Source organism: Sebastes fasciatus, chromosome 11, assembly GCF_043250625.1.
Source record: "Sebastes fasciatus isolate fSebFas1 chromosome 11, fSebFas1.pri, whole genome shotgun sequence".
NCBI lineage: Eukaryota > Metazoa > Chordata > Actinopteri > Perciformes > Sebastidae > Sebastes > Sebastes fasciatus.
The window spans coordinates 30,339,232-30,353,782 of record NC_133805.1 but is presented as its reverse complement, the minus strand read 5'-3'; the positions used below and the strand labels follow the sequence as shown (position 1 = coordinate 30,353,782).

Sequence of the window (14,551 nt, the reverse complement as noted above, 5' to 3'; positions counted from 1 at the left end):
CAATAAAAGTCTCCACCGCACATTTAGTTTAGTTTAGCAGGTTGTCAGCTGTGTATCTGCCCGGCGTAACGACACTCTGTCTGCCCGGATTAATGATAGCGATTGCCCAATAAACTGTGTGTGTATTTGTGCTACGTTAGCAGCTCTAGCATTGCCGGAGGCTTCTTGCTCCCCGCCGCCGCCACACACATACAGTCTGTCAGCGCGACGTAACTTTAACGAGTGTCCGTGTGTGTGTTGGCAGTGAGTGTGAGGTTGTTGGTGGCGTTCTAGCTGTGAATGTAGGTGTAGCAGTGTGTGTATAGTTTATTTGTCGCTGAATAATTGTTACGAAACTACAACTACTCCGCTCCACTCAAGCGAGCCGGAGAGACCGGAGCCGACTTCCTGTATTCTGCAACTCTGGCTCCGCCTCTTAAACGGACTGTTTGTAACCTTTTACACGTATACATCTACTGGTTCGGGATCCCATGCTCGCTCGCATATGCGCGCTCGCGTGTGGCCGGAGTCACTGCTCCTCTGCCTGCTTGCCTTCACTAACACACCGCGTGCATACTCGCTGTCTCGCTCCACCTCTACACGTGAACGTGCGCTCACTCCACACTGCAGAAGAGTTAGTAGCTCTGAGAATATCTAGTGAATGTAGACGTTTGTGCAGAAATAACTGCTGCAGCTCCTCCAGACCAACAGAGGTTTCCCGTGTCTTGTGAAGTGACGGGGCTCCGCAGTGAGAAACGTTATCGTGTCCAACCGGGTGCCGGTGTCTCCCTGCGGGCGCAGTCGGGAGGCGATAATGTTTCTCTTCCTGCTTCAGCACCGGCACCGACCCGCTTTTGCTGAAGCAGGAAAAGCCAACACTGGGATCAGTATTGATTCATGGAGACTTTCGTCTGGTCAGCTAACATTACTGCCAAGCAGCTGAAATATAGAGTGATATTGTGGTTTTAGCTGACGTGTGTCGCCTCACTGTTTTGAGCGATGCTCGTTCATGTCTATTTAGAGCGAGCAAGCGCGAGCCCGACGCTGACTTTCGTTGACTTAACGGCCACAGGTGTCGCTGTTAACAAGCATTTCTGAAAGTTACAAATAGTCCCTTCAAGGTGGGATGTTAAGGTGGACCAGCTTTTCTCCTTAAAGTGGCGAGCCGCTCAGCTTTTTAATTAATTATAAATATTTATTTTAACCGTTTTAGCCGATAGCATTAATTCGGTAAAAATGCTCGGTTAAACGGTTAAACGGTTAATTATGAACATCCCTAGTTTTTACCACTAAATGAATGAATTCACTCCAAGATGCTGTGAGATTTTCACTGTGTGTGAGGTGAGTTTCCCAGACGGGCTCTGTTTAGACAGAAACATGTAGAATACAGGCCACTGAGTCTTTTTCTTCTTTAATATATTCCAGTGTCTTCAGTCTGCCACTGTGGAAAAGGCTTATTCCACATTGCAAGGTAGCTGCTTGGAGTTATGTTTGGCCAGCCAACAGACTTCCCGGTGTCTCACGTTACTTCCATCTTTTAAAATAGCACATTCTCACATTCTGCAGCTGAAGCCACCGGGGCCAGATCCTCCTGAGCTTTCCTCACTGTTTCATCACCTAACAACGCTCCTGCTGCTGCTGCTGCTTTTACAATCACAACTGTTTCATATCCAAACTTCAGACTCTCAGACACTCAGACAGACGTACAGGTGTCAGGCTCCGGGTGTGTGGTCTTGTCAGTCAGTGATTTAGTTTCGAGGCAAGCTCCAAAGATAGAAGTACATAATGAAAATACAATGTAGATGACCACTTTTGTATCATTTCACAGCAAAAAGATCAAGTATATGATCCCCTTACTAAAGTCTGTACCGTTGTTTTTTTTATTTAACCTTTATTTAACCAGGAGTAAAAACTCATTGAGATTAAAAATCCTGAGTGTCCTGGCCAAGATAGGTAGCTAGCAGCTCAGTTACATGGTTGCAGACATGACACAAACATAACAATTTAAAACTAAGACAAAGAGCAAATTACAGAATCATAAGGTTTTAAAAAAACAGATGCCAGATGTACCAGATGTGGTTGCTTCCACGTCTTTTAGAGGCACTCTAAAGACACTTCGAGACAGTTGTAATCGAGTAAAGTAATTAATACGATCATTGATGGATAATTAACATCTCACATGCTTTTCAGATGCCAAATGAATCTCAGAGCTGCAAATCTAGTTACAATGTACATGCATTATGCAGAGTGATCGCAAATCAGGCCTGAGATCGATTTTGTGTCACCATTTATGGATTTCTGATGCAGGTACCACTATTTAGTTTGTTTTAAGGTTGCAAACTAACGATTATTTTTATCAATTAATCTATGGATTATTTTCTGATTAATCGATTAATCCTTTGGTTAATTTACCAATAAATAATAACCATAACTTCTAACATTAATCTTTCTACCTTTTATTCAATGTAATATAATATCATATCATATAATACTACAATATAACATATATGATATTATTACTAATAATATAATAATAATAATATTATTATGGTATTGTATTGTATTGTATGTGTCAGTGACTAAAGGGATGAAAATGAAATATTAGAGAAGAACAAAATTCATACATTGTTTGTGTAATAACAACCGTCCAGCCTGCAGAAGTGGATTTAACTTATCACACGTGGTCTCGGATAAACTGATGGGATGTTCTTGTCTGGGAAACAAAAAAAGTCTTGTTTGATTTATTAATTAATTATTTAATTATTATTACAATAACAGGTAACCAGGTGGCTTTATAACAATATAATAGATATAGAAATCTACATTTTTTGCAAAACTCACAAAAACTGAAATTCTAAATAATTTCCACTTGATGTTGTCTATTCATAGATTGAAGCCTGCATGTTCCAGAGGAAGTTGTGTCTATTCTGAAGTTAAAAGTCCGGTGTGTAGGATCTGGCGGTATCTAGCAGTGAGGTTGCAACCAAATGAATGCCTCTCCTGTGTGCCAAGCGTGTTGGAGAGCTACGGTGACCGACGCAACAATCTGGAGCCATCTGGAGCAGAGCCAGCGTGTAGAGTGTGTGTGTTCGTGGGAAGTGAGTGGTGAAGCAAGAGATAGAGAGTGGTGGCGATGGCAGCAAGTAACGCTATCGACTCTGGCCCAATCAGGAAAAGAGTTTGGTTTGTCCGTTCTGGGCTACTGTAGAAAACATGGTGGTGCAACATGGCAGACTCCGTGAAGAGGACCCGCTCCCTACGTAGATATAAACAGCTCATTCTAAGCTAACGAAAACACAACAATTCTTATTTTCAGGTGATTATACACTAAAGAAAACATGCCTATTAATATTATATTCCATTTCTGCCAATAGATCCCCTTAATTGTTACACACTGGTCCTCCAATAACTGAATTTAATTCCAATAAATAACGAGCATCCTGTTTAATTTATCACGTTTAGAACAAACCAAATTTCATGAAAATCGGTTCAGAATTAGGCTTAAGCGAGTTACAGTCTGCATCTCAATACACATTGTATTTGTTTACTGACGGTTAATATAAATCCAATATTCTCTGTCTTTTAGCTCCGTTTTTGGTCTCCACCAACTCCTGAGGGAAATATCTGTCTCTTTAACTGCTAAATGCTTCAAGATGTCCACCAGCTGGTCTTTAACTGTGTCTGTCTGCTGAGGCAAAAGATACAGCGTAAGATGAAAGACACAGGAACATGACGTGTTTGAATAACAACAGGAAGTTACACGGTGGTGCAGTGGTTAGCACTGGCGCCTCACAGCTAGAGGGTTGCAGGTTCGAATCCGGCTTGGGACCCTTCTGTGTGGAGTTTGCATGTTCTCCCCGTGTTAGCGTGGGTTTTCTCCGGGTACTCCGGTTTCCTCCCAAAGACATGCAGGTTAGGTTAATTGTGGACTCTAAATTGCCCGTAGGTGTGAGTGTGAGCGTGAATGGTTGTCTGTCTCTATGTGTCAGCCCTGCGATGGACTGGCGACCTGTCCAGGGTGTACCCTGCCTTCGCCCAATGTCGGCTGGGATCGGCTCCAGCCCCCCCGCGACCCCTAACGGGATAAGCGGTTGCAGATGGATGGATGGAGTTACATATCGTAGTATTCAACACAGTCAACAGCCGCAGAGGCTATGACAGCTCATAGAGGCAATTCAAGAACTTTTAATTAAAGGGACTGTTTGTAAGAATCAGAAATGCTTGTTAACAGCGAAGCCCTGTGGCCGTTAAGTCAACGAAAGTCAGCGTCAGGCTCGCGCTTGCTCGCTCTAAATAGACATGAACGAGCATCGCTCAAAACAGCGATGCGACACACGTTAGCTAAAAGCACAATATCACTCTATATTTCAGTTGCTTGGCAGTAATGTTAGCTGACCAGACGAAGGTCTCTCCATGAATCAATACTGATCCTGGTGTTGGCCTTTCCTGCTTCAGCCTCCCTACCGCGGCCGGAGACGGTAACGTTTCTCACTCCGGAGCCCCGTCACTTCACAAGACACGGAAAGCCTCTGTTGGTCTGGAGGAGCTACAGCATTTATTTCTGCACAAACGTCCACTGTACATTCACTAGATATTCTCAGAGCTACTAACTCTTATGCAGTGTGTAGTGAGCAGAGACTCCGGCCCTGGAGACCACAGCTACGGTCTCCCCTGCGTACTCCGAAGGCGGCCAACACTGTTTAACAGACGGGTTTCACTAGATAGAACTTTGCGGTTTTGGTGCTTCCATGTAGTTTGTGTTGGAGTCTTGCCTGAACAGCGTAGCCACACGCGAGCGCGCATATGAGCGTGCATATATGCGAGCGAGCATGGGACACCGACCCGGTTGATTTATATGTGTAAGAAGTTACCAACAGTCCCTTTTAAGGAAGCTTGTCAAGTAATCCAGCGATAGTTGTCTGTACATCAATGGGTACACTGCAAAGTTTTAGCTCACAGCGTAACTCGCTGAATCCACAGCAATATTATCCTTCCAATTTACATCCCTCTAAGCACGATGGGAACTGTAGTTCCAGGGCACAGTTGTCTCTATTTAGTCTGAGGGGAGGCCCTCAGTGTCAGCTGTTGAAAACCCCCCAGTGATAAATTAATCTTGACTGATGTATCCAGTATGGGCCTGGACAATCTATCAAGCTTTGGTTCTTCCATGCCTCACCGTTGGAAGCCATCAAATTGCTTTGCACAAATACTAACAAAAGGAGCCAAGCTGAATGTTATTGAAAAATATTAAGTGTGTTTCATTTCACAACTGTTTCTTATTAGTTTCTGTTTTGCTCTTCTCCCCTGTCTAAACTGTCTATTTTGTACTTTGCATGTTGTTCCTGAATCTTAATATCTTTGCTACCAGCAGAGTACAGCAGACATGATGCAATGCAGTAAAGTTCACAGTAACATTTGGGGTTTTGGTGGCTCTACCACCGTTTTACACAAAAGAACTAGGGATGCAACGATAGCTGGATCGGATATTGGTGACAATGGGGCCGATCTACTTAATTAAATTTTATGTTTACATACTATATACATTATAGACTGGAATTTGAATTCCTGTTTACGTTTTACCTAAGTTGTTGATGCATTAAAAAGATTTGCCTTTGAATTGTAATTCCTGTTAATTTTTATACCCCCACGACAACATAGTTGTGTTCCGCGTGTCCGTCCTTCCGTCCTTCCATCTGTTCGCGTGTCACACTTTCGTTTCCGGAGCAGAACTCAAAAACGATTTAACTTAGGAACTTCAAATTTGGTATGATGGTTGACAGTGTGGTCTAGTTGTGCCTTTTGGGGGTTAGAAGTATGGGAGATTTTATTGGACTTCACGAGATTATCTACAGATCTGCCGCGGTACCAATCGGACAACATTCTGGAAAACAAACAGGAGGAAAGTGACAAATATCATGTGGCCCATAAATCCACAGGAAGCGATCTGCAAATGTGAAATAGATACACAAATGTGTAGATATCACTTTACATGTAAACCTTAAAATACGTATTTACAGAGTAAGTTATGCGTATTTGCCCTGTATTTTTGTGGATGTGACTTTACACAACACAAATACAAAAATACATGTTTGTGGACAGTGAAATATTTGCAGATCATGGTACACATTTGTGTAATGTCTTCTGTGGGTTACAACTAATAAAGTCCAATAAAAACTTCCATATAGAAGTCCATGGTGCCCAACATTTTTGAAATTTTCCCAAGAGGGCAAAACTTTGGGCCCTGCTTTAACAGGGGGTCAAGCAGTGAGCGGGGGTACGCGAGCCATGCTCACTTTTGCCTTGTTTACCAAGACGCTGGTGTATGATTTATTATTTTAATAATAATCAACAATTCACAAAATTTATATCTATGTATTTATTTGTTACATTTTATTTTACAAAGTTAGAAAAGTGATGTTTAAGTCAAGCCTGATGTTGCCTTACACATAAAAGAATAATGCCAGTCACTTCCACACATTGAGCCATACGGTTTATTAATTAAAGACTGGTATCGGATTGGTACTCGGTATCGGCCGATACCCAAAGCCCAGGTATCGCTATCAGTATCAGGACTGAAAAAATCGGATCGGTGCATCCCTAAAAAGATTTAGGAAAAACACAGGTGTACTTAATAAAGTTAATAATGACAGGATTCCATTAGGTGTTCCCATCCAAGGGACCTGGTATTGTGCACACTGGGTCACTACTGTAATATGGCTTACTGGGACACTTCCAGGGATCATTAATAGTTTTACATACTGAACACCTGTGCCTATACCACTGTAACAAGTCAACATCTCTGCTGTGAATAAGGTCTTTTCGGATGCTACAGCAAATGCAGGGGGTGTATCTATATCTTTAATATAATGTATTGAGGGTTTTCTAACTGCTACTGCTGCTGCAGGTCATCTTCATTTAGCTGTGAGACAGACAGACTCAGGAACGGCTGATTGGCACACACTGATTAGTGATGAGCTCCTGCAGCGATAAGAGAGGTTTAAGATCAAGTGATTAAGTGATGAGGGGAATCTGCCTTCTTGAATTTAAAGTGATTGGATAACAGCAGGAAGAAAGTGACACAAAGCCGAGATGTATAACCTAAATGTGACCGGGATGAGTACTACCTGAGCTTTTCCTTTCTCTTAATAAGCCACTAGTACGATTTTATCATTTTGTTAGCTTGGCTAGGCGTAAGTCTGTTAGGAGATCATGTGTTCGGTTGTGTGTGTACTTGTGTGTGTTTGTGTGTTTGTGTGTCTGTCTGTCCACAGCTAATCTCGTACACTACTGGACCCATCAACTTAATATTTTTTGTGCTCATATATGACTGTATCCTAAAGGATCTCTCGTGGTTGCGGCGATTCACATTTTTTGAAATCTCATCGACTGTTTTATAACGTCATTGACCGCTGACTCCTCGTTCCTCTTAACAGGGCAGTAGAGGCCGCAAGTGATCAACAACTGCTCCAGTAGCAAAAGGCATTTCCAGTAATCAAACAAACCTTACCTCGTCTGTTGCAGGCCACATTCTAGCCTTTGTCTTGGCTCAAAAAACTGACATCCATAGAAAATTTTGGTCTCATTGTGAACCGGAGCATCTGCAGATTAATTCTATACCCGATATGTTATGATCCACTAAAGGTCGGCACCATACGAAATTAATGAATCCCTGTTTTTGTTATCTTTGCCACTATTGTGACTGTAAGGGTGCCAGGAGGGACAAGTGAGTGAGATTCAAGTCTTCTTTGTTTGGTAGGGGAGAGGGAGACACGCCTGGTGGATATCGGTAAGGGTGCCACTTTTCTAGTTTGAAATGCTTCTTGTTTTATGGGCCCATCAAAATACCAGTACATCAACACACATGTTGTATCCTTCAGTCGTAACTGAACTGTTGGAAAGAGCGTGTCGACAATACTTAATGACCCGATTGACTGACCCTCTTTTGTTTACTGCTTATTCCTGGTAAGAGTTTGGCAGGCTGTCATTTCACAGCAGTTACTCTGTGTTCATATGTCATTAACTGAAAAGTATGGCAAAAATGGTCTATGAGGTTTGTGTGTGTGTGAAACTTTAAAGATATATACATCCCACTGAAATAATTCTATTAGAGCCTGACCCATATTGATTTTTGAAGGTGATACTAATATCAAGATTATATTTTTTTAAAGAATTGTGAGTAGATCTTTGGCATTCTGTACAACAGCTTCTTGTTACTTAGTAGATGGCATATAGTCTATGCCACTACCAATGTGTGATAAGCTAACATCCGCAGATAAAATCAGCTGGCCTATTACTCTTAAGTGGTGGGCACACTACCAACGTCAGGAGCGCGTGGCGGCTGCGTCGCGTGGTGACTGAGTGATGCACGAGTCTGGTGTTCACACCAGACGCCTGTTGGCTGCGTGTCGGCTGGGTTTCTGCTGCTATATAATTTATATTTATTTTAGACAGAGAAAGGTTCAGAAACGTGTGGTAATTAGTAAATAATAGTAATAATACACAATTAAAACTCCGTACTGTATTCATTCATGGAACTCTCCAAGTCACTGCTTGTTCCACATCACTGTCCGGCACATATTTCAGAATAAAAGCCTCGTGTTAACAAATGAAGGAATTCTGTGCAAAGAAAACCCGCTTCAGGGCTTTTATTTTGAAATAAAAAGCAGGAAGTGTTGATTTAAACCCCAAACTTTATCAATTCTTGGAGCTCTCAAAGTGACTGCGTGTTCCACAGCACTGATTGCTCATATTTCAGAATAAAAGCCTCGTGTTAACAAATGAAGGGATTCTGTCTAAAGAAAAAAGGCCTGAGGGCTTTTATTTTTAAATGAAAGCAGGAAGTGTTGATTTAAAAATAAGTCTTTACTTTTTTTCATCTCCGTAACATATTCTACAGATAGACCTCGAAACTGTAGTAAAATCTTGCAGGTATGATGTTAATATACAGTCACTAGATCACTTTCATTGTCTGTGACATATTCTACAGATGTCTAGACATAGAAACTGTATTATGTAGCTGGTATGATGTCAATATACTGTCAATAGATCACCTTCCCTGTCTGTTGCTGCTGTGACACGCAGCTGAGACGCAAGCGGCTTGCATGAAAAATAGGCGAAAAATTCTCTCTTGCGGGCAGTGTGTCCACTCTAATCTGTTAACATGGACGCTGAAATAAAAAACAACACGCCACGCAGCCGCCACGCAGCTGCAACGCGCTCTTGACGCGGGTAGTGTGTCCACCACTTAAGTCTTCTAAACTGCATGCATACATTTTAATTTGGGCAAATATTAGTCAGTAGGCTTATTTATTGAGATGACCAATCACTTTCCCTCTAAATATAAATGCAATAAGAATCAAAAAGAAAACATTGATCTTAATTAATGCAATGTTTTTTAATAGAGTTTGAAGAGTTGAAATTCCCATTGAGTCTTTTTGACATAGTCACTGGTTTTTGGATGTATTCCCCCCCCCCCCCCAACTGCAAACAGGAGCTGCTAATGGGACTCAAGTTTTAGAGGTTACTGGGTTCGCATCCTGTGTGAAAGTGTAAAACCAACGCGTAGTTGTCTTTGTGTTCGTGAGCGTTAAGTTTCACTTTTCAAACGTAGTTATATGTACGTAAACACAAAACATTTAATTCAGTTTTACAATGTGTTAGAACGTGTTGCTTTTAAGTTTTGCCTTCACTTTTACGCCGTAGTAGGTGCAGTAGGCCCCTACTGACCAACATCTATGAGGCTTTTAAGGACTGATAACGCCCATTTAATGAGCTGATAACAGTTGAATCGAGTCAAGAGCAGTCATTAAAAACAGATTTAAATGGAAAACATACAAACAGAAGAAAAAGAAAGCAAGTAGATTGCTGAAAAACACAGTAAAGTCCATAGAGGACCTTCAAGTGCTACAATCAGCACTGGCACTTCTATTCTCCTGGCAGTCCTACAGAGTACTAAAGTACATCAGGAGTACATCAGGATATGAAACCAGTTGTGATGGTGAAAGGTCGCACAGGGGGAAGGACTTTAAAAAGAGAGCACTACAAACATAGTGATGTGCACAAATTCATAGTGTCATACAGAGTTATTGGGGTCTAATGAATGTAGCAATGGTGAGCGGACATGATGTTGAATATCTGAGGAAAGATTGTGTTTAAATGCTTGGTTGGTTAACTTGATGATTACAGTCCCAGCATAAGTAAAGGGGTCTTTAAGCTGTGACTTATCTGCTGGTGAGTATCATAGTCGAGTGGAAAAGCTGCATCAGTGTTTGAGCGTGTTGTCTGGTAGTTCTGCTGTCCCCTGAACACAGAAGTGTAAATCCAACTTAAATTGCGTGAATAGCCGTTGTTTGTCATTCAGACAGGGCGACAGGAAGTTGTCAGCAGCAGCAGAGAACAGGACAAACAAAGTGAATATGAATTAGAAGGAAATGTTGTACATAATGTGTGAAATGTAAAATTCAAGCCTACTAAAGAGCCCTGCTCTAGGGTTATGTTTAATGTTGCTACTAACGATTATTTTTTTTACTTGATTATTCGATTAACATCAGAAAATAGTGAAAAATGATCAGTTTCTTGGAGCCCAAGGTAATGTCATCAGGTGTCTTGTTTTCTTCGACCAACAGTCCAAAAACCCAAATATATTTAATTTATGTATTATGTTAAAAAAAACAAATTTTTCACATTTGATAGCTTAAAAAAGACACTTTTTTTTTTGCTTAAAAATGACATGATTTATTGATTATCAAAGTAGTTGCTGATTAATTTTCTGTTGAGTACGATTTTTTTTGTCAGAGAACACAAACCATACAGCATGCATTCTTGTATTCCATGTAAAGTTGCAATGACAGATTATATTTTTATAGAATATTGTTTTTTTTACAATTAGTCGATTAATCCAATAATTATTTTTATCGATTAATCTATAGATTATTTTCTGATAAATTGATTAATCCTTTGGTTAATTTACCAATAAATAATAACCATAACTTCTACCATTAATCATCCAACCTTTTATACAAGTAATATAATATAATATAATATAGTACAAGTAATATAGTACTACAATACAATACTATAATATCATATAATGATATTATCTAACAATAAATATAGAAATCTACAATTTTGGAGAAAATCACAAAATCTGAAGTTGTAAATAATTTCCACTTGATTTTGCCTATAAGATCGGAGCCTGCATGTCCCAGAGGAAGTTGTGTCTATTCAGATGGTAAATGTCTTGATGTAACCGGCATCATGTTCAAATTCTCACGTTTATAACAAACCAAATTTCATGAAAATCGGTTCAGAATTAAACGAGTTAGTCGATTTTGAGTAATCTGCATCTCTTAATACACTGTATTTGGTTACTAGCGGATCTTGACCTCTCTAATATGGCGGACGCACAGACGCACGTCAAATCACAAAGCGGTATTTTTTACAACGACTTGCGTGATGTTAATGTAAATCTACGGCGTCTAGTCGATGCCATCGTCAACATTGATGCGTTGATGCAGCCCTCACAGTTACTGCTTCTGTTCAATGACTTCTGTAATCTATACTTATCCATCCCTCTTATTTTACAGTTCACTCACTGTCTGCCGTGTCTCTCCCTCCCTCTGCTCTGCTCTTGCTGTAGGTACGTACCAGGGCCAGTGGACCGGTGGGATGCGTCATGGCTACGGCGTGCGTCAAAGTGTTCCATACGGAATGGCCTCAGTCATCCGCTCACCTCTACGGACCTCGTTGTCTTCCCTCCGCAGTGAGCAGAGTAACGGTACAGTCCTGCGTGACAGCCTGTCCGACAGCCCCGCCGGCACACGCGGCGGCTTCGTACTCAACTTCCACTCGGACGGAGAAGGTTCAGAGAAGAAGAAGGGTCTTTTTCGCCGCGGCTCCCTCTTTGGGAGTCTTCAGCGACTGCGCAAATCGGACTCGCGCTCGTCGATTTCCAGCAAGCGCAGCTCGGCGCACAGCGACACCAACATGAGCCGCATCAGCTCGAGCGACGCAAACTCCACCATCAGCTTCGGAGACGGAGACCCCGTCGATGACTACCTGCCTCTGGAGGACAACGTGGACGCCACCACCACCGAGTCCTACATGGGCGAGTGGAAGAACGACAAGCGCAGCGGCTTCGGCGTCTCCGAGCGCTCCAACGGCATGAAGTACGAAGGCGAGTGGTTGAACAATAAGCGCCACGGCTACGGCTGCACCATCTTTCCCGACGGAAGGAAGGAAGAAGGGAAGTACAAGAACAACGTGCTGGCCCGCGGCATCAGGAAGCAGCTGATCCCGCTGAAGAACACCAAGACCAAACAGAAGGCGGATCGAGCCATCGAGGGAGCAGTGAGAGCAGCAGCTATCGCCAGAACCAAAGTAGAGATTGCCATCTCCAGGTAAAGATCATCTCAGAAAGCCGTCAACTTTCACCCCCTTCTTTTGGGCCATTATTTGCCTTATCTGCCGAGGCAGCGCTGATCAAATATGAATCAATATTCTGTTACTTGCTTTAGGAGGGGAGAAATAGGCATTACAGTAACAGAATATTGATTCATATTTGATCAGCGCTGTCTAGTTTGACCGTATGGTCGGAGTTCATGAGTGATTGACAGTTGCCTCCGTTGAATGAACAGCCAATAGGAAAGCTCTCTCTCTGAAATGACCTGTGATTGGTCAAAGTCGCCCGTCACGGGCTAAATTTTTTAAAGCCTGAAAACAGAGCCATGATGAAGTGCAGAAGTCTAGTTTTCTCTCAGAACACTTGAATTACAATATGCGGAAAGGTTATTATGGAATTTTTTTTGCCCAAAAACGTTCTGCCTACTGCCGCTTTAATACAACATACGTATTTGCTTCCTAACTTTGGGAGTGGCCATTATTAAGTTGTTGTGTATTATAAGGCACTGGCCTGCACTTTGCTGTCAGTAGGTAGATGTGACAGAGAGTGAGCTCATGCTACTGTAGCAGCTTCAGTAGATAAACACATCTGCATACTGCTCCATGTAGACTCTGAAGACTGCTGATTTAGCTCTCATTATGTTCCTCATAGTTTTGATGGACCACATTAAGGTTCCAGCAGTTGTAGCAGGCCAGAAAAAGTGCTAGTCCCCCCAATACAGTATATCATTGTAAACATAACTATAGAATTTTAAGTAATGTAATAATATGCCTTGAAAGAACTTGCACTAATTATAAATGCAATACAATGCGTTCTTACTAGGGCTGTCAAAGTTAATGCAATAACATGTTTTGTTTTAACGCCACTAATTTCTTTAACACATTAACACAACTTGCGATTTTCATGTTGTAGCGGATCAGCTTTAATGCTAGAGTGAAGATAATGGCATCATATGAAACAAGTAAACCTAATGAATCCATTGGTACCAACTAGGGATGGTTTTTGATTTTTTGAATACCCGTTAAATTATAAACCTTGTGTCTGCGTGCAAGCGGCGCCGCGCCTCACGTAGTTTCAGCAGGTAGATCAGCTGTTCCAGAGGCGGAGCATATCGTCATTCAAACCCGACAGAAACAAAATAAAACTCACCAAAACCGTCTCGGTTTGTCTTTCCACTGGCCTCCTCCACTGTTCAACAATATGGTTGAAAAAAAACGCAGATTATTTGAATAATAATCGACTAATTCCCAGTGATTTTCGAATAGTATTTTTGCTTGGAATGCACATCCCTAGTACCAACCATGTCATAGCTTGTCATGAAGGAGGTTAAATAACGCTCCAAACTTGCGCTAAATTTTGGCGAGGAAAATCTGGCACGGCCATTTTCAAAGGGGTCCCTTGACCTCTGACCTCCAGATATGTGAATGGGTTCTATGGGTACCCACGAGTCTCCCCTTTACAGACATGACAACTTTATGATAATCACATGCAGTTTGGGGCAAGTCATAGTCAAGTCAGCACACTGACACACTGACAGCTGTTGTTGCCTGTTGGGCTGCAGTTTGCCATGTTATGATTTGAGCATATTGTTTTATGATAAATGTAGTACCTGTGAGGGTTTCTGGACAATATATGTCATTGTTTTGTGTTGTTAATTGATTTCCAATAAAACATATACATACATTTGCTTGAAGCAGCATATTTGCCCACTCCCATGTTGATAGGAGTATTAAATACTTGACAAATCTCCGATAAAAGATGAAACAAATGTGATTGATTTGCGATTAATCGCGATTAAATATTTTAATTGATTAACGGCCCCAGTTTTTACTTTTCAAAAGATTGCCCCCCCCCCTGGATACAGACATTTCATACACCAGATGTAATATAATGCGAACCCTGCCGATGCACATTCAACCCACGCTGGACCGGTTCATATGAGTCAGCTGTCACTCTGTTTGTCACTGTTAATAGAGAATCCTACCCCCCCCCCCCTGTCTGTCTGTCTCTCCCTCTCTCTCACATCCTTATATTTCTCACAGTACAGTAGGAAGTGATATTGTGTCTCCACCTCTCTTGTATGACAAAGTGAACACAGCCCGGAGTAGTACAGTAGGTGGTAGTGGGTTTGAGTTTAGTGAATCAGACTTTTTTTATTTTTTGGTAGTTTTA

General features: G+C 41.6%; 1 protein-coding gene across 2 annotated transcripts in view; it reads left to right on the top strand.

The window, feature by feature from the left end:
• LOC141777713 (junctophilin-1-like) overlaps positions 1-14,551 on the top strand; it is a 51,391-nt gene that overhangs the window by 7,078 nt on the left and 29,762 nt on the right. For both annotated transcript variants that reach the window (XM_074652227.1, XM_074652226.1), the window contains exon 2: positions 11,618-12,377. In XM_074652227.1, coding sequence (XP_074508328.1) covers positions 11,618-12,377 — 760 coding nt within the window. The remainder of the gene's footprint in view (positions 1-11,617; positions 12,378-14,551) is intronic.